The 23,620-nt window shown below is 40.0% G+C and overlaps 1 protein-coding gene across 1 annotated transcript in view; it reads right to left on the bottom strand.

Moving 5' to 3' along the window:
• RARB (retinoic acid receptor beta) overlaps positions 1 to 9,911 on the bottom strand; it is a 466,970-nt gene extending 457,059 nt beyond the window's left edge. The window contains exon 1 of the mRNA XM_060099507.1: positions 9,734 to 9,911. Within this exon, the coding sequence (XP_059955490.1) occupies positions 9,734 to 9,911 (178 nt within the window). The remainder of the gene's footprint in view (positions 1 to 9,733) is intronic.
• Between the last annotated feature and the right edge of the window lie 13,709 nt (positions 9,912 to 23,620).

Below are 23,620 nucleotides of genomic sequence, written 5' to 3'. Positions count from 1 at the left end.
AAATAGCCACATTTCAACTGTAAAGTTAGAACTGTGACTGTTTTAAAAAGGTAAGCTCCATAAGGTGCTAGGTTATGGTATGGAAATTTGATTTCTTCATGGAGACAGAAGAAGGAAAATGGAAGGAATGTGCTATTGGGGCTGAAATGTAAGGGCATTTTACATTTTGGAGTTCCTTATCTTGTGCCAGCATAACTCCAAAATTCCCAAACTTCTCCCTGTATCTTTGTCTCTGTGTCCACATTTCCCCTCATTGTAGGACACTGTCATGTTGGATTAGGATCCACCCTAATGACCTCATTTAAACTCCATCATCTGAGAAGATCTTATTTCTAAGTAAAGTTACATTCAATTCATAGATCCTGGGGGTTAGGAGTTCAACAGCTTTTGGGGAGATACAATTCAACCCCTAAGAGTCCCATAAGTCTTTCCTGGTAAATCCTAAAATGATGTCTCATTGGAGGTAGAATCTGACAGGACACACAAATGAGAACCAATTGCTCGGATGGGTTTACCCAGAAAACCATCAGAGAGACTCAGAAGTGCCGACTGCAATACCTAACACACGTGTGTTAAGTAAATACTGGAAGAGTGAATTCATGAATAACAGTACATTTGAATCCCTTTTGTACACCCTGGGGACTCTGGTTACACATCAGGAAACGGAGACAAAGGCTGGATGTTCCCTTGTCAACCCCACACACCATCCAAGATGGAAACTTAAAACACCTTCCTTCTTTCCCTGGGTCTTCCACATATGGCTTTTCCCAGTGCCATGCCACTGTCCCATGCCTGGTACAATCACTGGATTTGGTTTTGCAAACCTTTCCCTGTCCATTGCACTAATAAATTTCCTCCCTCTCCTCTCAACAGCTAGAACATTTACTTTCTAAGCAGTTTATCTGACATTGTCAGTTATTTTTCACTGATTCATTCATGGATTCATCCATCCATCCATTCATTCTGGTAATATTCAACATTTTGGATGTAACGCTTATTTTAGCAACATATTTTATAACACCTGCTTTACAATATCAAAATGAAAATCATAGATAATACAGCCCACCTACACATGTAGTTTGAAAGAAGATAATATAATGCCCTGATTGCAATATCAAGGCTGAATTCAAAGAAAATCATTTATAATAAAATAATAGTTATTTCAATGTGTAAATAAATGCTCAGGCATAAAGAAGTGGTAAGATGCTTGTCCCTCTGTGCAGAATTGCAATGAATGTTTTAACTACAAATGCAGGTTGTTAAAAATGTGTGGTACTGATGACCCAAATACCAAGAATAACACTGTCATCAGTGACACGATTTCCTGAAAAGTTGAAGACTCTTAGAAACATTCCTAAAACACCAAAGATGAACCTATTCTTGATTTACACAGCAATTATAGCCCTAAGTAAGATACAATAAAAGCATACAATATTTTGCATTTATATTTGAAGTGGAATTACAGTTTAGCTTCAGTTAATCATAATTTATTTTGGGGGGGGGTTTGATATGACTGGTGGGCCACTCAGAAGTCATGAGGCTATCAGGGAATTCTTTATGATTGCAACGACTGCACACGGCCCATACCCCAAGCCCTTGCCCACCAAACGCTTACAGTGCTTATATCCAGAAGCACATCCACAAATTTCTAAAATCCTCTACCAGCAAGAACCATTGATTCGGTCATTCCGCAGACCTTAAATGAGTTTCCACTATGTGCCAGGCATTCAGGTTAACAGTTGCACAGAGGAAGTAAAGCTATGAAAACAACTAAAGACAGCAGAATAGGACATGTATCATAAAAAAAAAAAAGTATGCACAGTAGGCGCATGGGTGGGAAGGGATGTTACAAGCTTTAAAAATTCAAGGTCTTCGAGGGCAAAGAGCAATCAGAGTTTTAGATCTAAATGATTTTCGGTGATTATGACTACCCAGAAGGAGTGCAAGATACAGTGTTCTAAAAATCTCTGCATCACCTTGATATCCACTGCTAACATGGGGTATGAAAATGAGACTGGCTTTGGTCAGAGCAAGAGGAGTTCAAACCCAGTCCTACAGTTTTGGTCGGAGCAAACTTACGAAAGTTGGTTACCTTAATCTTTGTTTCTTTTCTTTTCCATTTGGCAGACAGAGGTAATATATGCAGCACACTAAATAAATGGCAGCTACTTTTAACACTTACTCTTACAGCAAAGTGAAAAAACAAGCGAGCTGACAGTACCACCTGGCTGGTACCATCGTCTGGTCTGGTGGTCTCAAACTCTTGGAGGTGGTCTGCAGCTCAATGACACAGTTAATTATAGTCTCTCTCTGTCTTTTTCCTACCTCTCTCTCTTTCCCTACTTCCTTGCCTCCATCCCTCCCTCCCTCTCTCTCTCTCTCTCTCCCTCCTTTCCTCCCCCTCTTTCCCACTTAAAATACCAAGAATCATTCAAATGTCAGAGGGAACCAAAGCAGAAAAACAGAGAAGCAAAGACAAAAGAGGGAGTTGTATCACTTTAATGACATAGCATAAATCATCAGAGCTTCTGTGGGACCACCCGAACTCCATCCTGAAGATGGCTCAGAGGGCAGCCGCCTGGTGGCAATTCTACCTGTCCTCGTGTCCATCTACATGGATGTGTATGGAGGTTAGTCTCCCATCACTCAAGGTCATCTGAATGGGTTTATCATCATTAGAAGCAAAATAACCCATCTGAAATGTGTAGGAGTTGTAGACTGATGAATTCATCAAGACAGAAATGTGGAACCCATGAAAGGTCTCACATCTCACGGCCAACTCAGCCAACTCAGAGCTGCTGTCATTCCAGTTTTCAGAGGTTCAATTTTCATGAGGTCAAAGATGTTCTTTTTAAATGTCTCCATTTAATTTATTTAACAAATCTAAACTCTAAAGCATCTCTTTCTTTTCTCCATTCTTGGTCTTTTTTGGTATATATTCTTCCAAACATGCTCTCCTTAGGAATAATCATAGGAAGAAACTTAGAGGAAAATTCAGTCCTGTTTTTATGATCACCTCCGTGGACTGAAAGCCTATTTTTCTATTCAAAAACACACTTCTTTTTTTTTAGATTCCATATATATGTGTTAGTATACGGTATTTGTTTATCTCTTTTTGACTTATTTCACTCTGTATGACAGACTCTAGGTCCATCCACCTCACTACAAATAACTCAATTTCATTTCTTTTTATGGCTGAGTAATAGTCAATTGTATATATGTGCCACATCTGGTTCTGATGAACCTAGTGGCAGGACAGGAATAAAGACGCAGATGTAGAGAATGGACTTGAGGACACGGGGAGGGGGAAGGGTAAGCTGGGACGAAGTGAGAGAGTGGCATGGACATATATACACTACCAAATGTAAAACTGATAGCTAGTGGGAAGCAGCCGCATAGCACAGGGAGATCAACTCGGTGCTTTGTGACCACCTAGAGGGGTGGGATAGGGAGGGTGGGAAGGAGACGCAAGAGGGAGGGGATATGGGATATATGTATGCATGTAGCTGATTCACTTTGTTATACAGCAGAAACTAACACAGTATTGTAAAGCAATTATACTCCAATAAAGATATAAAACAAAAACAAAAACAAAAAACAAAAACTACTTTCGAAAAAAAAAAACCCCACACTTCTAGAGTTATGATTCTCCTTTGGGCACTGTAGTTAATTTGATGAACTTGAACAATAATCTTTTTGTTTCTAATTCATGTTCACATATGCCTGATCCCCTTGGGGTAAAGTTCAACCAACAGAATGAACCCAGCTCCTCATTAGAACTATTCAGAGGATTACATGTTGTACTCAATCAAAGTCTGGGGAAATTGTACAGACGTTGAGATGACACAGAGATTTCTTTATTATTGGGGAAAAGAGGTACTTCACTGAAGTAATCAGTACCTCTGCCACTTTAAGAAACGGTCTCTTAATATAATACACACATGGCCCTGGGCCTATGCAAGACACTAAAACTGTTCAATGATGCTAAAAGCTTGAACTCTATTTCTAAAACATTCAGGTAAAGGCTTTTGACATCTCTAAGCCTCAGAACTTTAGAGAAACCAAATGACCAAAGGCAGATGAAATGGGCTAAACTGTTTTAATTGAGTTTACTCAAATCCCTAACAAGTTTCTTTTAGTCCATTTTACCTTGTTTTTATTTGGCTTAAAAATCGGATACATACATATGGACCATACTATTATGTTTGACATTCACTAAATACCAGCAATATATTAAGTCCCAGACATATTAAAAGTAGATGTGATTCCTGTCCAATGGGGTCATTGTGTTTGTTTAAGGACAAATGTAACTCACAGTAGAAAGAAGATAAGACTACAGCGCATAGGATGATGGATAATACAAATTAATGGGTTGTTTTAGTTATCATTAATCTGCATGCATTTAAAACAGGATGAACACCTCCGGGCCCATTTTCCTTCACACGCAATAAGAAATTCCAATCTGGCCACACACCCTGCTTTAGACAAGCTGTGTAAACAAGGCTTCTCTTACTCTAAGACAAGATATAGAAATAAGACCCATTTTATGCCCTGTCATTGGTAATTCTGAGATTCACAGTCTGTCTCTCTAGAAGGTTGGGGTTTTCTTAAGCAAATACCCAATTTTGTGATTTTGACAGCACTTTCTGATCAGTAAAGAAGCAGGGGAAAGAACTCTCATTTTAAGGTGCCGGCGTTAAATGGCAATCATTTTGAGAGAGGCTCCGAAGCCAAAACTCTTAATATTTTCCAGCTTACAACAACCTATAAAAAAGCACATGTGCAGCCATAAGACAGAACAAGCAGCCGTGAAAGGAGCATAAGGAGAGACAGGCGGACAGTGGTCCAACTTTCACAGTGAGCTCTGGAACATTAAATTTTGGGTGTTCCCTGGCACAGAGCATCAGGCGTCCTTCCTGTCGTGTTTGCCGGAGGTGATGAGCTTGCTGTCCACAGGAGACAGATGAATGGAAACACTGCAGTAACTGCCTGTCTATGGGGTCCACCCTCAACACCCCCTGATGAAAAATGATAGCTGCTCCCACAGTAGCTGGTAAAACCAGAGAGGTTGTGAGGTCCTATAAATGTCTTACATCTCCAAGGACTCCATGAACCACCGTGGGAAAGACACCCACAGTGCAGCTGGGGGATTATCTGAGGGGTTGAGTTGGCCCCCTTGCCCAACACATCGGGAAGGACACGCACTCTGGGATCCCAAGACCTGAGCTTGGGATTTGGCTCCAAATTAACTAGCTGCTTAAGCTCTTCACTTTCTCTAAGCCTCATGGGTAATTTTTCTTATTACTTATTTTAACTCTCTCTTTTATGTATTTCCTCATTTCTAAGCTTATAGAGACTCCATGATGTAAGAATTAAGTCATAATGCAAAGACAAGGGCATCCCACATGGAAGATGCTTCAAGTTCACCTCTCTCCTGCAAATATTTTTCTCCTTTCAGTTAGAAGGTTCTGGAGAACAGAATTTCTGAGACGTGGCCACAGTGGAATTCCCTCTGAGTTGTGCGTGGTCGCAAACGGTCATACCAATAGCCAAGTACTCCTTGCTGCAGGAGAGGAGGATCCACCACTGGCACAAACCAAGGAAAGATGGGCCGTCTGCCTGCAAATGGCGTGGAGACCAGGAGAAAATCTGAGCTATAACATAGAGAATCATTGCTTGCTAGAGTTGAAAGGGCCCTCGAGATGCCTTGATTTCACCCCTTTGTAATACTGCCCTTCTTTCTAATTTATACCCCAACTTTATCCTGAAAAGATTTGAATATGATTGTTATCAAAGACTTTTTTTTTTTTTTTTTGCGGTACCCGGGCCTCTCACCGCTGTGGCCTCTCCCGTTGTGGAGCACAGGCTCCGGACGCGCAGGCTCAGCGACCATGGCTCACGGGCCCAGCCGCTCTGCGGCATGTGGGATCTTCCTGGACCGGGGCACGAACCCGGGTCCCCTGCATCGGCAGGCGGACTCTCAACCACTGCGCCACCAGGGAAGCCCCAAAGACTATTTTTTAAATAAAAATATTTTCTAGTTTATGGAAGAGAAATTCAGGGAGGTTGAGTGACTGTAAACAAGACGTCGGGTCAAGGACTGTCTCCCACGGGGATGTGTGTGCTGCAGGAAGACAGGGTTCCCGTTCTGGTCTAGGAACTGACCAGGGTCTGGCTGCCCAGGGAGTCTGAAGTGGAGGGAAGAAGAGTAAGGAGCAGGTGTAACATCAGAAGCCGCTATGGAAATTGTCCTCACTTGCTTTTGAGGTAGAAGGTTCCGGAGCCTATAAATAATATGGTGCTGAAAGAACCTCGTTATGAAGCAGGAGGATTTCTCTTCTGGTTGAGCTGCAGAGTCAAGGTATGTACAGATTATGAAAGAAACGTCAGCAGATCCCATCACCCAGCGACAAGACCCCATTGATGGAGTCATCACCACCATGTTTGTTCCCTTTGGATCCCCATGGTACCCAGCTTTCCACCCAAGCATGTGTTTTGCTAGTTGTCAAGATGATGAAATTCGGCTACCTCTCTAACTAACCGAATAAAACTTCAAGTTTAATTTTAGCAAGAGAAAATCTGTATGTAACTTTTAGGACCCGACCTTTGTTTCCCAGTCTTTCTAAACCACAGGCTTTAACCAAGACAACTCCCTCTTGGAGGGCCAACTAAAAGACCACATAGTAACAGTGGCTTCTTTTAATGATCTTCTTTCATGTGCTTTTTCTCTGTAGTAAGAAATAATTAAACAAGGTATTAGCCAGAGTATGAAGTCAGCCAACTTTGGAATTTTCAGCCTGAACTTTCTGTACTTTGTCCTTTTTCTGCCCCTTCTCCAGACACCCTCCAGTAATATCTTCCAAGGTGTAGTTACTCAACACGCTCTCACCAAAGCCCTCAGAAAAAAAACCCCAGTAATTAATTATTTACCCTCTTTTTTTGAACTGCATACACTCTCCTTCTACAGGTTGAATTATATGAAATTGCCAATACTGACCAGTTTTGATCTTGAAAAATAGCAGTTGCGTGACGGGTCAACTTAGTAGTGATGGTATCTTGTACTTTACCAGTAATTGTGAAATGAAAAGAACAGCCTTGTGTTTATAGGTGACCTTTGGTACAATCTAGCCCAGCTCCTCCAGGGTCAAAGGAATAAGAAGAGCTAACATTGCCTGTTATCGAGACAGAGCCTGATAAGATTTGGGATGATTTGATTCCTGTCCCAATGCTCTTATCTCCATAATAGGAGTCAGCAAACTTCTGCTGCAAAGAACAAGATAGCAGATATTTTAGGATTTGTGGGCTATATGCTCTATCATTGTAGCATGAAAGGAACTATAGACAGTACGTAAACAAATGAGTGTGGCTGAGTTCCAATAAAACTTTATTTACAGAAACAGGTGGTGGGCTGGCTTTGCCCTGCAGGCTGTAGTTTGCCAAGCACTGCTCTATAGAATTCTTAGAATTCTAAAAATATCTGCAAACAGATGGGTGAGGGATTTGTATACTGAGAGCCTGATCAAGTGTTCAGGGATGCTCATCCAGCATAAAGATCTCACCCGCCCTTCCATTTACTATGCTCTGCATTCTCCTTTAAATCAGTAGCCAAAAATGCCCAAAGTTGCTGGGATTTGCTGGCGGGCATCTAGGGGTTGCAGCCACCTAAGAATTTTCAACCTGCAAGATTAGATCACCCAGGTTGGGACTAATACTCATGTCTTAACTCCTTGGCTACATCTACAAAATATACTTCCAATTTGAGGCTAGAAAAATGTTAGAATGTGCTGTCCTTTAGGTTGGCTGAGCTATAGAATTAGCTCTTGGGGGAAATTTTAATAGCTTTAACAATCATTTAGTCAGGCCCATTCATGTGTTAGTTGACAGTAACCTCATTATATCATTTGCATGTTGGGTGAATAGGGTTTGAATTGGCACATGGGTCAACAAGATAGTTTGAATACAGGTTTTTTTTTTCATCTCTCCTGATAGCCAAGAAGCTATGTTGGCTACATCTACTTTCGATTTCAACTTGAGAAGCATGGGAAAATGTTATTAAGCAATTTAAAAGACTTTGTTGGTCACATGCTCAGGCCAGAAATGCAAAACACAGAAGGGAAGAATTATAATGAGGTCATTCCAAGAAAAAAAACAAATCACTAAATATCAGCCATGATAATACTGTGATTGCAATCAACATCCCAGAAGAGAGACTCTGTCCATCTGTTTGTTCATCCCATCCACTCATCCGTCCATCTATCCAAATACCCAGGCATCCAGAAATCCATCTCCTACTAATTTTGAAGGCATTATACCAAGAGCTGAGGGATCCCAGTTAGGAGAGCAAGCTCTCTGCTCCCAGTGAGCTAAGGAGGCAGGAGGAAGGAGAAGTTAAGGAGCAAAAACCACAATACAGAAAAGTGAAGGGAGTAATTTAAACGACAAGCTTCTAAGACCAAGCCAATATTTGGAGGAACACCTAAAAAAGGAGCAAAATGCGAAATAATCAGCAGGAAGAACTCTGAAGAGCTCGTGCCAAGTTATGAACCTGAAAGAACTTAGAGAAGATGCTGGGACTTCCCTGGTGGCGCAGTGGTTAAGAATCCGCCTGCCAATGCAGGGGACACGGGTTTGAGCCCAGGTCTGGGAAGATACCACATGCCGCAGAGCAACTAAGCCCGTGCGCCACAACTACTGAGCCTGCACTCTACAGCCTGTGAGCCACAGCTACTGAGCCCATGTGCCGCAAATACTGAGGCTGCATGCTGCAACTATGGAAGCCCGCGCACCTAGAGCTTGTGCTCTGCAACAAGAAAAGCCACCGCAATAAGACCACGCACTGCAACAAAGAGAAGAGTAGCCCTCGCTCGCCGCAACTAGAGAAAGCCCCCACGCAGCAACGAAGACCCAATGCAGCCAAAAATAAAAATTAATTAATTAATTAATTAAAAATAAAAAAAGATGCTGCAGATGCCTTGATGCAGCATCCACATTCCTTTTACCTTCCGATGCCAAACCAGGAAACCTGTTTCTAAAAGATGGAAGAGCGTGCTGGCTACCACAGCCTGTCCTTAAATAGGCAGAACTATTTTTTTTAAAAAATCCCATAATATGTGTGCTTTCTATGAATGAGTCATATTGGTCTTGAAGAATTCTAACTCGAAATACTTTTATCTTATAGTGCCCAATATTTTAGAGAAGACTGGAGGTAGAAATGGCTGAAGAAGCCAAAAGTGTTCAAGGACATTTAAAAAGCTTATGTGGTATGAATTGGTAGCAAAGATCCCTGGGAAGCTGAAAACAATTACAGATTCTATCTGTATCGAGGAAATGCGTAAGAGATTCAAAAGAAGACCTCAAAACCAAAATCAATGTTAAATTCAGGATTATCATCAGTGATTTTTATAGTAACATCTAATTCATTGCTCATGTTATTTATCAAGTGGACAATTTCTTCAGGTGTATTGGTCACACCTGCTGATTAATATTTGTGTTTACATTTTATCTAATAGAACAAATTACCAATGTGGTTTTGAACGGACCAAATTCTCAAATTCACCATTTATGTGGTTTCAAATTACCTTTCTGCTGATAGAACCAAAGGTACAGTTCTAGACCAAGAGAAACTGGCACCCAGCAAAATGAGAACTCACCCAGGATATGAACCATTGTGTTCTCTCAGGTCCATTAAGCCAATCAAGCAAGAGAAAAGAGAGAAAATTCAAATGGTACTCACTTGCAGGTGATGGGGTGCTACATCCACTTGGCGGAGGATGGCTGTGGAGGCCATGCGGGGGAGGCAAGGAAAGTCCGCCAATGACCGGTGGGAAGAGTAATGGGTAGGGTGCGGCTGGATAGTGAGTCATGTGCCCGTTCACCGCTGGGACGTGACATGCGTGGCTACTGGTGGTCATGTTTTGGGCTTCACAGAATGGAAGGTGCTCTGGGGCAGGAACACATCACTCCAGGCCTTGCACCAAGGTGGGGTAGGTCAGTTCAGAGAGAGAGTGGAGTCTGAGCTGTGTTCTGGGCCAAAGGCAAGAAGGCTCATCAGATGCCCTTGCTTCTTCCCAGCCTGGTTTTTCCACCTCTCATTTTACTGTGCTGATGACAGGAGGGGTGGCTTTTTTGTTCAGCTTCTCAGTTGAAGGCTGGGAAATGCTATCACTTTAAAAGTCCAGAGCTGCTAATCCTGTAAGAAAAAAATATACACACATATATCTCACAGGACAAAAAATATTTTCTTCTTTATCAAGTTATTATCTGAAAAATCTCTAATATTAATCTGGGACTCCTAATTCCCAGTTGTTCCCCTACACTCACTACCTTAATTTTCTTAAATTCTCACATTCTAATATAGAATAAAACTTCTACACAATTTCAAAATAACCCTGTCTGATTAAGTAACACCCCTCCCCCAACCTTGTCATTCGCCGTATTCCTCCCCCACTTCACTTTTCTCCAGGCACTTAACTCCATCCATTACACATGGGAGTGTTTGTTTATTTCCATCTCCCCCAGTAGAATGTGCTCACCAGGAGGGCACAGCTTTTCTCTGTTTTGTAAACAGCTATGTTTTAAGCTCCTATAAGAGTACCTAACAGGCAATAGAATCTCAATAAATACTTGTTGAATGAATGAATGAATGAATGAAATTTGCTTCTTGCTTATTTTATTTTATTTTATTTTATTTTTTTAAATGATGATCTTTGTTTATTTATTTATTTATTTTGCTGTACACGGGCCTCTCACTGTTGTGGCCTCTCCCGCTGCGGAGCACAGGCTCCAGACGCGCAGGCTCAGCAGCCATGGCTCACGGGCCCAGCCGCTCCGCAGCATGTGGGACCTTCCCGGACCGGGGCATGAACCCGTGTCCCCTGCATCGGCAGGCGGACTCTCAACCACTGCGCCACCAGGGAAGCCCTTCTTGCTTATGTTAGAGAAATTTATTATTTAATGTTGTCCTAACCTATGTGCTTACAAGACTTTGGACTTTCCAACTTCGGATTTTATGCAGCTGTTTGGAATGACCCACTCAACAAGATAAATATAATTGTGAGGGAAAATTATAACCTAATGAAAGGTAGGGAAGAGACACAGCCGTCAAAGATCAGTGAAATACTTTATATCAGCTCCTTACTGTCAAACAGTATACCCCCTTCTTGTAAGAGCACCATCCATCCTTTGGTCTCCATTCAATCATCCATACATCCATCAACTCCTAATGTGCCATTATGTCCAGGTGCTGGAGGTATACAGTGTGGGACAATGCTACCGTGGTTCCTGCCCTCATGAAGTTTCTAGCTTTAACAGCTCCTAACTGAGGTCATATTGTTAAGGAAGGTTCAATTGCCCTGTTGCCCAGGAAGGACATTCCAGGGATACTCAGCACTTAGAATTCCTTGACACTGAAATAGATTCTAGGGTAGGCTGTCAGTGGACCAATATTCACTAAAATTCCCAAACTCTGGTGCTCACTGAATGGCAAGCCCTGAATGTCAACCCATGTGGCATGAAACAAGAACAACATCTCGAGGCCAGCACAGAGTGGTGGTTAAGAGCACGATACCAGAGCCAGACCGCCTAGGGGCAAATCATGTTTCCGCTCCCTTGGGCAATTATCTTACCCCTCAATAGTTTTTATCGTAAAATGGGGATAATAGTAGAATTTATTTCAGAGGGGTGTTGTGAGGATTAAATGAGATAATGAGATAATACCAAGAGAAGAACAGTGCCTGGTACAGAGTAAATACCAGGTAAATAGTAAACATTAGGCAAGTTTGCCATTACTGTATGTGTCGCCCCATCAAATGATACGTTTCTGAAAACCCAGCTTGCTGGAATGAAATAGTGGCTTTGGGGACAGGACAGGGAGGAGACCACATCACAGTAGTCCTGGGAAAAGAACATTAGGGCTAAAACATTTGTCATGGAAATAAAGGAGTAAAGGGAGGATGTGGGTGAAGCTGAGGACAAAGTCTCATTAAGGCTTACTGACTTCTCAGTTTGGTTTCTGCAAACCCGAAAATGTTCTGATCAATAATAACTTCCACTTATTTGTTTACCATGTGTCAGTCACTTCACTTGTGAGCTCTAAGTTCTAGCCCATAGAACAGCCCTAGGAGGCAGTTGTTACGATCCGTATTTTCCAGGTAAGAAAACTAAGTCTCAGTGAGTTTAGGTGACTTACTCCTAATGTCACAGGATCAGCCTGTGGCTAAGACAGAATCTGCACTGAGATCTGGCTGGTTCTACCATCTCTGCTCTTTCTCCTCGGCCATGCTGTGCTTACATATACTGAGTGCCTGCGTTGTTCTAACTGTCCCTACAGAACAAAAAGTCCATGTGCAGTTGTGATGGGAGCGGTTGTCCTCACTCAGATGACATTCTCCCCTTGATGCCTGGAGTGTTCATATTAAACCTGAACATCGTCAACAGGGAGACCGTGTGGTCCCAGGCTCCCCTGGACTCCCCTGAGTCTTGCAAAGGAGACTGCATTCCCGGCTGACTTATATCACACACTGAACTCCAAAAGTGATGTCCCTCAAAGTATCAATGTCCTTTTCAGACTCAAAAGGCAACTTGTTTCTCTGATGAAAAGAAAGTAAATGGGGCCTCCCTGGTGGCGCAAGTGGTTGAGAGTCCGCCTGCCGGTGCAGGGGATACGGGTTCGTGCCCCGGTCTGGGAGGATCCCATATACCGCGGAGCGGCTGGGCCCGTGAGCCATGGCCGCTGGGCCTGCGCATCCGGAGCCTGTGCTCCGCAACGGGAGAGGCCACAACAGTGAGAGGCCCACATACCGCAAAAAGAAAAAAAAAAAAAAAAAAGAAAGTAAATGGACTATGAGAGGTGAATGTTTTCAGTGCTTTCTCTTCTAAAAATCACAGACCATCTAATATGCTGAACACTTTATTTTGTAGTTTGTAGTAAATTAATTAGAAAATAAACAACGGCATTGAGTATTTGCTGTGTTTCCACTCAATTTGATTTTTAAATCACACAAAGCCCAGCATTGTTATAAATGGTCTTTTCTATTTCCATTAGACAAACTACCTCATTAACTGGTGAAGCTGACAGTTCAGCAAACCTGCCCCTCCAGGGCACAATTCTTAGATTTTTAAAGCTGTTTGTTTGTTTTACCAACCAGGGACTATTTCTATCCTTAATAACCCTTCATTTCTCTTTGCTTTCAAACACCACAGATTTTCGGTATCCTGTCTCTCTGGTTGAAAAAGGTCAGGTATTATGCCTAACATCTTAAAAAATAAAAATAAAAAAATAAAAACCTACTTATCCTGATACTAGGCAAGAAGAAAAAAGATCAATGTGCCAGGAAAATCCTGTTATGTTGGTGGAAAATTGTCTGAACAGTCACTGGGCCTGTGTTCACATATGTGACTGATTAAGGCTATTCCTGGAAGCAGAGAATTTCCTTTGTTTCAAGCTTTTAGGAAAAAGATGGTCACTGGTATTAGCAGTGCTTTTTTTCTTCACGCCTGATTTGAGTCTGGGCTCATTTGGGGTTTTTTTTCACACCACCTGAGGCAAAGCAAACAGGAGCTGTGGTGGCAGAGGGGAAGGAAGTGGGGACTGCATCAGGGGGTCTTGGATCTAAAACCCATGAGATTCCCTGAGTGTCAGTTTCATCATCTGTGAAAGGGGTCAAGAGAAGAGAAGTAGGTTCTAAATCATGTTTCTTAAATTGTGTTGTACAGAAAACAAATGTTTTACATGAAGACATTAAATGAAACATAAAAGGTGAAAATGATATTTTAGAGGAGAAAATTAAAAAGACAGGACTTCAGATAACTGTCTGCATCACTGACGTTGTTATGCAATAATCCGTCTCTGATAAATAGTGGAATGGCAGGAGGTATCATGAAAGGTCTACCCACCAGCCACCGGGATGACACGTGTCAGGGAGGGCCAGGGGTCCTGGGGACAGTTAATCTTTATGTCTGTATTTGTGAGATCTTATTATTAATACAACACACTATATTTGCTTTGGTGTAATTTGTTACTATTTGTGTTCAGCTAAAAAGTTTTTTAAAAATTACATTTTAATCATTGCTTGTCACACAATTTACTGGAGGTTGCTTTTGTATGTATTTAAGCTTAAATTTGCATGCAAGCTTCCAAGCTTATATTTCTAAACATTTAAAAGTTATTTATAAACATGATACTTATATATGATTTTTAAAAGTCAGATAGTTCTTCTAGACCAGTGGTTCTCAAAGCACAATCCCTAAACCAGCACATCAGCATCACTCAGAAACTTACTGGAAATGCAGATTTTCCAGGCCCCACCCAAGATCTACAGAGTCAGAAAGTCTGAGGTGCTATCTGTATCCTAACAAGCCCTCCAGATGATTCTGATGCAGCTAAAATCTGAAAACCACTGCTCTAGACATGAGGTTGGCCAATTTCTTGTGTAAAGAAAGTAAATATTTTAGATTGCAGGCCATACAGTCTCTGTCACAACTACTCAGCTCTGCTTTTGTACTGACTTCTTGTGGCACAAAAGCAGCCACAGACAATCCATAAACAAATGGGCGTGGCTGTGTTCCAATAAATCTTTATTTACCAAACAGGCAGCCGGCTGAATCTGGCCCATGGGCCACAGCTTGCTGACCCCTGCTTTAGATTAATAAAGAGAAAGAGCAGCCCATTTTCTCCATCCTTAAACTCCCGTCCATAGCAGCAACTGCTCAAAACTATTTTGGCTGGGCTTTTTTCTGTTACTTACATTTCTAGATAATGTACTTAGACTATTTTTTTTTGTAATTTTGTAAAATTTTCTTTATTATCTATTGGTTTCTACAATACATATGATTTTGCTCTCTTAGGCTATTGCCCACATATACAAAACTCTCCCTCCTCTCTTACTCTTAAAATAATTTCATCACAGTTCTAAAAGTGAAAATTATTTACATTAGTATGACTAGATTATATTCTTACAGCTGAGCCACATAATCTACTATACTTACAGTACTTTCCTTATAAAATTTTTTGTTTTTCCTGGAGTTAATAATTGCTTTGTTTATATAATTTGATTACTTTTCTTTGTATCTATGAATTCTTTCCCAATTCTTGGACAATTTTGTCAGACATGTCATATGACATATGGGTTCCACTGTTGGAGACATTTCTCCTGTTCCAGGGCTGACTGGCTGCTTTCCTAGCCTCAGACATTGATATAACTAGGACTTTCTATTATCACTTTCCTATTTTTTTTTTGGAACACCTATTTCTTAGAGCTTGTGTCTTCCTCTTTCTTGGTTTACTTCTTCATCTGGGTGGCTTTTGCCCCAAGATATTTCTGAGAAATAGTGCATGAGAGGAAAATGTTTTCAGTCTTTGCATGTATTAAAATATTTTGATGCTATACTTCACATTTATTTGATAGTTTGGCTAGGTATAAAATTGTGCACTGGAAATAACCTTTTAAATTAGAGCATTAAGTATGTTGCACTAGTTTTCAAGCTTTTTCAATTGCTTTGGAAATTTCTAATACTCTCCTGATTTCAGATCTTTTATATGTGACATATTTCCTTTTTAGAAGCCTTTATAATCTTCTTTTTATCCTCCAAGGATCTTTTTTCCTACATTGTGCTAGGCACTTGGTAGAGGTCTTCAATCTAATGATCCATGTTCTTCTGTTAGGGAAAAATTTATTTTATGCTTCCTTTAATAATATCTTCCTTGACATATTTTTTTCCTCTCCATTTGGAAGTCTTATTATTTAGACAGTGGGCCTTCTGAATTAATCCTCTAATTTTCTTTTCTTTCATATTCTACTTCTTCATCCACTTGTTCTACTTTCTGCAAGATATCCTCACTGTAGAATTCCAACTGTTCTATTGAATTTTATATTTATACTACCATATTTTTAACATCCAAGAATTTTTCCTGTTTTTTCTTCTTTATACATTCTGGGATTTTTTGTCATGAATGTCTTATCTTTTCTGCGTACCTTTTACATTACTAAGAATAGTTTTTATTGTCTTATCCTGCTCTCTACATCAACTGTGTTTCTTTTCACTTTTTCCCGTAGTGTTATTTTTTTTAATACAACATGCATTTCTCAGTTGTATTGTCTGCCCAATTCTAGCACTGTCCATTTATATCTAAAGGGAAAACTTATTGCAAGGTCCATTTTCATAAGCAAACATGTCAAATGGGTGAGTTTCATGAAAAAGTGATCAAACTGGGACATTTCTTTGTGGGACTTCCCAAATGTTACATTTATAGGCTTTTTATTTGGGGCTTGAAAGGTTGCAAAATGTGCCACTTCAAAATATGATTGTAGGAGTTCAGGGCATGCCACCCCAAAATAAGCTGCTTTGGTATATTGATTACTTTGAGTTGCAGACACTAGAAAAACAGTAAAATCAGGAGAGGCTTTCGCTGAACCCTCCTTATCTGCCTAAAGACAGATCCTTCAAAAGGAAAATGAATGTCACAGATCCCCCTCCCTGGGAGTTTCATCAGCCATCGAGGATTGACTCTTATCACAGGAGAGGAGAGAGGAGTCAATACCACACCCAGACAGACTTTGTCACAGACTATCATACCTGCCATTATTCTGCTAAAGGCTCATTCATCGTTCTTAAAAGTCATTTATTGTCTCATATGAGGCACCCCTCCCCTTTTCCCTATTAAGATGGTGTTTAGTCCTGAATTCTAAGCCACCTCAGAGCGTTACTCAATTTTTCCTCTGGCTATCTCCCGTGAGGTATACATGTTAATAAACTTTTGTTGGTTTTCTCTTGTTAATCTGTCATTTATTACAGGGGTCTCAGCCAAGAACTCAGAAGGGTAGAGGAAAAAGTATTTTTCCTCCCCTAGAGGCTCTATGGTAACTTCTTCGAGAGATGGAGAGGAAAGGAAAAGCCTTACTAAAAAGCCACCTGGTAGTTGCATGGAGAAAAGAAGCCAGGGCTGCTGATGGGCTTACTATTAAATATAGTAAATATATTTAAATAGTTAAATATATGGTCTTTCACTTCTTCCTCCTGTTTTCAGCCTAACAGCACCTCTCCACTCCACATTAATGCCTGGTATCCAGAACACAGTAACCTCTCTAGTTCTATTTTCTTCAAAGAATAGACTTACCTTTCCTACCAAGATTAGGTTAAAGTAATCACCAGGATGTAAAAGGCAGAGGAGCAGATTTAACTGCCCCTTGTTCAGAAGGTCAATCTATCTTTGTATTCACTCATCACTTTCATCTTTCCAGGTATCTGGTGCCTCTACGCTCTGGGACTGTCCAAAAACCTACAGTTTGTATCTCCTTGCTGCTTCTTTGCATCTCCTTCTTTAGGCACTTAGCAGTCTGCTTTCTATCCTTTGCTAATTTATTCACTACTGCCTATCTACTTTCCATCTTCAAAAAACTTGCTGCCATTTCTTGTCTGCAGTTAGCATCACTCGTGTTCTTGCTCACTTTAATGGCTTATACTTTTTAATATCCCTGACTATCATTTTAGTAAAGATTTGGGAAAGAGTAGGGACAAAGGCATGTTGTTAGTATATTACAGTTCACTAGAAATTCACTAAATCAGAAACAAAGCAGCTGTGTTCAAATAAGTTTGGGAAAGTTTGAATGGACGATTCTTACCCTTTTCAGCTTGAAATTCCTTCTATGAAAAGGGGGTTAAAGAACAATCAAAGATAAAAGGGTTCACTCAAGACCCCAGCTGAGATAAGGTTAATTCAATGTCTAAACTGTTACTCCTATATGGCAAGAGAAAGTCAGAAATGGTCTCAATCTGAAATTGAACAAAAGAAGTGAAATTTGACCTGCCATCATGGACATGCCCTGGGACTATGTCAAATGCCTTCTACTAATAAATAAATAAAATGAAGATGGGATTTGACCTGCCTTAGCCATGCACCTACAGGCACATTGGATAATTAAAAATGCTAGTTAATGTATTGATGACTTGATACATGCTTTCTTGATGACTCCAAGTTGGAGACGGAACTCTTGGCAGAGTCCACCTTAAAACACAGAAGCCAAACACTTTCATGTGGTGAGAAGTGTTAATGTTACATAGTAATGCCTTCAAGTGTAATCGATGCAACAAAACAGACAAGATTTTTGGAGAAAACATTGTATCCATTTCCTCCTACTGAAATTTAATGGCACCATGGCTGATGTGGCTAACATAAAAAAAATATAGACAGACGTGAACAAAAGATGGATTTTAAATTTCTTGTAATGGAGAACAGAAAACTCTCCTGTATTTCTTTAGCTGATTTAGAATTTCTTGTGGGGGAAATGTTTGCTTTGACAGACACCACATGCATATGGCTTCTTTTCCTAGTGTATTTTAGCTCAAACCTCCCTGTTTATTTAAAACATTGGTTCCGGGTAATGCCCCTTAAAATTTCTCAAATGCATTCAGCCATGTACCTGTTTTCAGCAAAAATGCTAAACTCAGCACAAATCCTGTGAATTGCTTTTGCTGCTGTTTTGATAGAAAAGAAACATGGCTGTAAAGAAGTCAGTTTTACATGCGTGGTAGTTTTGTAGCCTTTCTGATATCTGCCATCTTCAGCATAAATATTACTGATGAAATTATGTTCAGCTTAAATCAAAGGGAAGCCACAATGAGTAACTTGAATTTGGCCAAAAGAGATTATTTCTTACCTCCTTTTGATTTAATTTGGGAATGAAAGAGATACACCAGAGTCATTTAGAGGGAACAGTGCAGTCAGAGGAGTCCCTTAGAACACCAAGTGAGCAGAGAGTGAAATCTGAATCCCTGTCTGCATCAGGAGGTGGTCGTTTGGCATGCTGAATATCCATTTTTAAAAGCATATACAAAATGTCCCTGTATTCCCTTTTAGGGCACGTTTATAAGATCCCATCTGCTCAAGAAATATGACTTTCAGAAAATAAGCAGAAATGTACATATGTTAGAATGTATAAAACTCTAAGATTTTAATCTCATAAATTATGGGAACAGTAGTATAAATATGGATTTTAGGGTGTCAACACTCAACCCAAAGTTGTTACCTATGCTAGCCTTGTACACACTTCCTAAGAGAGAGCTTTCACCTCAGGTCTTTTCACATAGATTCCAAAACATAAGGTAAAAGTATGTATAGGCCCAAATGTGGTGCCATTGCTCGTTTTTGAGAAAACTGGCAGCAGGCTACTCCTTGTACAGTGGTTTCCATGCTTTGTCTCATGGAATTCTGCCAAAGCAAGCAGAATGACTGGACTAGCATTTGGTTCTCAAGGGAGAGTCAGCCATAGATTCTCAAGGGACAGTGAGCTGTCTACAGGCTGCTTAGCAGCCTATGAGGCGACCTAGAAGTAGTCTGTCTTTACACTGGAGGGTGACTCACCTGTCCCATTAGAGTATTAGTATTGATTTATTTTGAATGTTCAACACACCAAGAATGACACCGAGAGAAGACTGGCACAGAAATGGAAAGACACACAGGAAAATAAGTTGGCAGAAATCATGAGGTTAGAGAAACCACAAGTCAGAAAGAAACATGAGGCAGAGAAGAACACAAAACCAAAATATTGGTTAAAAAAAACAGAGATAAAATGAGTTATAATAGCTGTAACTGTGCTTCTAAAGTTATCTTTTAAAAAACTGAACTAGAGTTGACTTACAATATTACATTACTTTCAGATGTATAGCACCGTAATTTGATATTTTTATAGACTAGACTCCATACAAAGTTATGATAAAATATTGACCACATTCCCTCTGTTCTACATTACATCCTTGTAACTTATTTATTTTTATACCTAGTAGTTTGTACCTTTTAATCCCCTTTATCTATTTTGCCGCTCTCTGCAACCCTCTCCCCTCCGGTAACCACTAGTTTGTTCTCTGTATCTTTCAGTCTGTTTCCGTTTTGTTATATTTGTTCATTTGTTTTATTTCTTAGAGTCCATATATAAGTGAAAACATACAGTATTTGTCCTTCTTTGTCTGCCTTATTTCACTAAACATAATATCCTCCAGGTCAATCCATGTTGTTGCAAATGGCAAAATTTCATTATTTTTTATGGCTGAGTAATTCCATTGTAGATATATCACATCTTCTTTATCCATTCTTGTGTTGATGGATACTTTGGTAGCTTCAATATCTTGGCTATTGTAAATAATACTGCTATGAACACTGGGGTACGTGAATCTTTTCAAATTAGTGTTTTCGTTTTCTTTGAATAAATACCAGGAGTGGAACTGATGGGTCATATGATAGTTCTATTTTTAATTTTTTGAGGAACCTCCACACCCTCTGCCATAGTGGCTGCACCAATTTACATCCCCACCAACAGTGTATGAGGGTTCGTTTTCTCCTCACCAACACTTATTATTTCTTATCTTTTTGATGATAGCCATTCTTATAGGTGCGAGGTGATATATCATTGTGGTTTTGATTTGCATTTCCCTGATGATTAGTGATTTTGAGCATCTTTTCATGGGCCTGTTGATTATCTGTATGTTTCCTTTGGGAAAATGCCTATTCAGGTCCTCTGCCTATTTTTTAATAATATTGTTTGTTTCTTGCTATTCAGTTCTTTATATATTTGGTTATCAACCCCTGATTTGCAAAAATATTCTTCATTCAGTAGATTGACTTTTCATTTTTGTTGATGGTTTCCTTTGCTGTGAAAAATCTTAAGGGCCTCCCTGGTGGCGCAAGTGGTTGAGAGTCCGCCTGCCGATGCAGGGGATACGGGTTCGTGCCCCGGTCTGGGAGGATCCCATATGCCGCGGAGCGGCTGGGCCCGTGAGCCATGGCCGCTGAGCCTGCGCGTCCGGAGCCTGCGCGTCCGGAGCCTGTGCTCCGCAACGGGGGAGGCCACAACAGTGAGAGGCCCGCATACCGCAAAAAAAAAAAAAAAAAAAAAAAAAAAAAAAAAATCTTTTAAGTTTGATCAGGTCCCACTTGTTTATTTTTACTTTTGTTTCCTTTGCCTGAGGAGACATATCCAAAAAAAAAAAAAAATAGTGCTAAGACCAATATCAAAGAGAGTACCGTCTATGTTTTCTTCTAGGCATTTTATGGTTTCAGTATTACATACAGGTCTTTAATCCATCTAGAGTTTATTTTTGTATATGGTGTGAGAAAATGTTCTAGTTTTATTCTTTTACATGTAGCTGTCCAGTTTTCCCAACACCACTTATTGAACAGACTGTCTTTTCTCCATTGTATATTCTTGCCTCCTTAACCTTGTAGATTAGTTGACCATATGCATGGGGGGTTATTCCTGGGCTCTCTATTCTGTTCCATTGATCCATGTGTCTGTTTTTGTGCCAGTACATTCTGTTTTCATTACTGTAGTTGTAGTATAGTCTGAGGTCAGGGAGTATGATACGTCCAACTTTGTTCTTTTTTCTCAAGATTGCTTTGGGTATTCAGGGTTTTTGTGGTTCTGAACAAATTTTAGAATTATTTCTTCAGCATACCTCAACATAATAAATGCCACATATGACAAATTCACAGCAAATATCATGTCAATGGTGAAAAGCTGAAACCTTTTCTTCTAAAATCAGGGACAAGGATGCCCAGTCTTGCTACTTCTATTCAACATAGTATTGGAAAATCCTAGCCACAGCAATTAGGCAAGAAAAAAAAAATAAAAGGCATCCAAATTAGAAGGGAAGAAGTAAAGCTATGTGCAGATGACATGATACTACATGTAGAAAACTCTAAAGACTCCATCAGAAAAATTAATAGAATAAATGAATTCAGCAAAGTTTCAGGATACAAGATGAATATACAGAAATCTGTTGCATTCCTATATACTAATAATGAACTGTTAGAAACAGAAATTAAGAAAACAATCTCATTTACAATTGAATCAAAAAGAATAAAATACTTGGAATAAATTTAACCAAGGAGGAGAAAGACCTATACTCTGAAAACCACAGGACACTGATGAAGGAAATCGAAGATGATACAAATAAATGGAAAGATATCCCATGCTGATGGATTGGAAGAATTAATATTGTTAAAATGTCCATACTACCCAAAGCAGTATACAGATTTAATGCAATTCCTATTAAAATAGTCATGACATTTTTCACAGAAATAAGGTTATCTTTAGTGTTAAGAACAGCATTCCAATTTTTGTGAGTCCTGAGTCTTTAACTGTTTCACTGTTTTGTATTTTTGTTCACTCTTTCATACAACAAAAACTCAAATTGTATATCTTGATCTTAGACCCCAGAAGAATCTTACTAGCCTAGTACTTAACTCTTCCCTTTCTGAAAGATGTGACCAGTCTTCAGCTGACTGTGATAATTGACTATTGATATAATGTCAACTTGCATGTTGAGATTAAGATGGATATAATGTTACCAAGTAGGATTTCATGAATGGCACAGTGCTGGAAAAGTGCTAAAGTAAGAGACACCTTTGAGGTCCTTGGACCCTTGCTGTTTATAATAATATGGAGATTTTAAATAAAGGCGTAGTTACCCTGCCATAATCATACTCAGTCTGTTTGCATATACATTGTCATACGAAAATAAATTCATTGCATATTTATTCTTTCAGAAAACACCTGAAAATTCATATAACAGAGATAATAATAGAGTCCCCAAAGTAGTGAATGTAAATAATATGTATTTAATATTTATTAATATTTAAATATTGTAACATGCTTATAACTTTTAGGGGTTTATCTACTGTAGAAAGTGAGGCCTAGCTGTAAATGTATTCTTAACAAATTTACAAAATCAAGACAACAAAAGAGCAAGAATTTTTAAGACACATTGAATTATTTGGGTTGCCTAAAAAATGAAATGGTCACATGGTTTCCACCTTAATAAGGAATGGAGACTGTCAGAGCTGCTACAGGACATCTGGACACTGTACACAGGAGTTACCAGTGTCCACTCTACATCTGCTCAGGTTCTGGCACTAAGGTTGGCCTCCAGTCTTAGATGAAGCAGGTTAAGGCACCTTTGGTGATTCTTGTGATGGCAAGCAGGGTCTTGAATGAATCTTGCAGTTCAATTGCCACTGGGCTACAGGAGGTAAGCCCTCATTCTCGTCAGTTTCTCAGTTAAGACAGGATCCCTGTCACTGATCAACTCCCCCTCAACTCCCCAGCACCCTCTGGCTGAGGTCCAGATTCTCTACCTAGCTCATGCCAACTGCCCCCTCCTCAATGGCTGGATCTTGTCCCCTTGCGTCTGCGTGCTAGCATTGTGCTCATGTCAATAAGGACAGACAATGTGAAACTATCACTGCATAACCATGATCTAGCTCTGTCTGCAGTCACTGTAGCTTGGTCCATACTCCATTCACACTGGATCCTCTTGGAGAAGGATCAGTGCCCATTTTTGGACACAGTTGTCATGCTGTTAGCTTCCTTGAGAAAGCTCCATGGCTAGATAAGTTACCACAGCTCAGGTCTTATCCTGTCCAATGTTCTTTTCATTTCAGGCTACCTTTACCTCTTGAGGTCAAAAGAAACATCACAGCTATATTCAGTAGAATAGAGCTTTCCAGTTAGTTTTCTAAAAATGGGTTAGAAATATGCCTGTGTCTTTGATTCTCCTCAGGCTCTGGTGGCTTGGCAGGGCCTGATGGTGGGGGAGGTGGAACAGAGCCCCTGACTCAATGCATTCATCC

This window comes from Mesoplodon densirostris, chromosome 5, assembly GCF_025265405.1.
Source record: "Mesoplodon densirostris isolate mMesDen1 chromosome 5, mMesDen1 primary haplotype, whole genome shotgun sequence".
Lineage (NCBI taxonomy): Eukaryota > Metazoa > Chordata > Mammalia > Artiodactyla > Ziphiidae > Mesoplodon > Mesoplodon densirostris.
This window is presented reverse-complemented; position numbering and strand designations above follow the sequence as displayed.